The sequence below is a fragment of the Micropterus dolomieu genome, linkage group LG19 (genome assembly GCF_021292245.1).
Source record: "Micropterus dolomieu isolate WLL.071019.BEF.003 ecotype Adirondacks linkage group LG19, ASM2129224v1, whole genome shotgun sequence".
NCBI lineage: Eukaryota > Metazoa > Chordata > Actinopteri > Centrarchiformes > Centrarchidae > Micropterus > Micropterus dolomieu.
Window position 1 is genome coordinate 33,420,758 of NC_060168.1, and position 1,695 is coordinate 33,422,452.

Consider the following 1,695-nt stretch of genomic DNA (forward strand, 5'->3'; position numbering starts at 1 on the left):
TGGATGAGGAGGAGGAGGAGGAGGAGGAGGAGGAGGTGAAGGAGGGAGGAGTGTGTCACACTGTGTGGAGGAGGAGGAGGTGAAGGAGGGAGGAGTGTGTCACACTGTGTGGATGAGGAGGAGGAGGTGAAGGAGGGAGGAGTGTGTCACACTGTGTGGATGAGGAGGAGGAGGAGGAGGAGGAGGAGGAGGAGTGTGTCACACTGTGTGCCAGTGTGAGCGTCACGTCTGAAGTTGTGAATTTGTGTTTAGAGTTTGCAGAAAAAGACATTTGTGTTTAAGCAGAGGAGAAAACGTGTGAAACCAAAAACGAGTTTGAAATCTGAAAACACAGTTTGTCTTCAGCTTCATGAGAAACGAGTCCTGAATGAAAAGTCCTGGATTTAGCGGGAACAGGTCAAACTATCTCTTCTGATCTGGAGTTTTGGTTTTTCCTGTTTTATTGTGTTAAATTCGTGTTTAAATTTGTTTTATTTTTGTCAGCGGCTCGTCTTTGATTAGATTTCTCCACAGGAAGTCATCATCACGCTCAAAGGTTGGAAGGAGCGCAGCCTGACCAGCGTCTGATTGGCCGACAGCATGCTGCTGTTGCTCTCGTCTCCTCTGATGGGGACGAGCGGCATCGTGCCGAACTTCTGCTTGGAGATATCTGACGAGGAGTGGCGCCTCAGCACCGGAGGGCCCGGGTCGTCGTTCTGCAAAAGGAGCACAGAAAGAGGCGAGAGTCAGCGGGAGGCGTCCTGCGGAGACACGCTGATCCCGGATCGGCGGGACGAGCCTCCGTCTCACCTGAGCTTTGAGGAAGCCGGTGATCCAGTCCCACAGCTCGGCCTCACGGCTGCAGCACAGAAACCTGAGAGACACGCGGACGACAATCAAAGTTAGACCGACTTTTAAAAAACGCCGCCATGTTTGTAGTTCTTCTGTAAGTGAAAAAACTTCGTTTTTGACATTTTCAGATCTAAACTTAACAAATAAATGAAGAAGTTTTGTTCTTTATTTCACTGTAGGATCAACCGGCGACCAGCTGCTCCGTCTGCCTTCATTAATATCATATAGAATATTTAAAATATACACAATAGAGCTTCTGAGGGTTTTAACAGGCTGCTCCGAGGAGTTAATGTAGAAAAACAGAAACTTTCCTTCCACTGCTGCACAAGAACCTGAACTCATTTCTCAGTTTTTCTAAAGTCTTCTAAACTACAAACTACAGTAACGCCTGGAGCAGCCAGCTGACATGTGGTTTAAACAGTGGAACTCAAGGATCAGGAACTTTACAGATCAGAAGGTTCATTAAGGAGAACTTACAGCTGGTGTTTGTCTGACATCACTGTGAATCCCCACCTGCAGGAGGAGACAAACACACATTCACTACAGGTCATACAGGTTCATCAGCTGACCTCTGACCTTAGTGTTCTTTCTGTTTTTCTCCACTTAAACTCACCAAATTTCACCCGCTGCTCGATCAGTGATAAAAATCTCTCTAAGTCTAAGATGTGATGTCATTGGGTGGTGATGGAGCAGTGGACCAGACGCATGCCTTTGGGTTCAATTCCCGACTGTGACACGTCCACTAATGTGTCGCTGATCAAGACACTTAACCCCTCGTTGCTCCAAAAGGCGCGCGACCTCTGAGCAACGGTAAGTCACTCTGGATAAAAGCGTCATTATTTCCTCGACTAGTGAGAAGGTGAA

General features: G+C 47.6%; 2 protein-coding genes across 2 annotated transcripts in view; both read right to left on the minus strand.

Moving 5' to 3' along the window:
- Positions 1–1,695, minus strand: part of arap3 (ArfGAP with RhoGAP domain, ankyrin repeat and PH domain 3) — a 34,204-nt gene that overhangs the window by 2,598 nt on the left and 29,911 nt on the right. The gene's annotated exons all lie outside the window — the stretch shown is intronic.
- Positions 423–1,678, minus strand: LOC123957751 (arf-GAP with Rho-GAP domain, ANK repeat and PH domain-containing protein 3-like). The gene is made up of 4 exons (XM_046030793.1): positions 1,445–1,678; positions 1,309–1,344; positions 790–853; positions 423–695 (listed from the first exon to the last, which is right to left on the minus strand). Exons 1-4 carry the CDS (start codon positions 1,504–1,506, stop codon positions 498–500), a joined length of 360 nt encoding a protein of 119 aa, XP_045886749.1. The 5' UTR covers positions 1,507–1,678; the 3' UTR covers positions 423–497.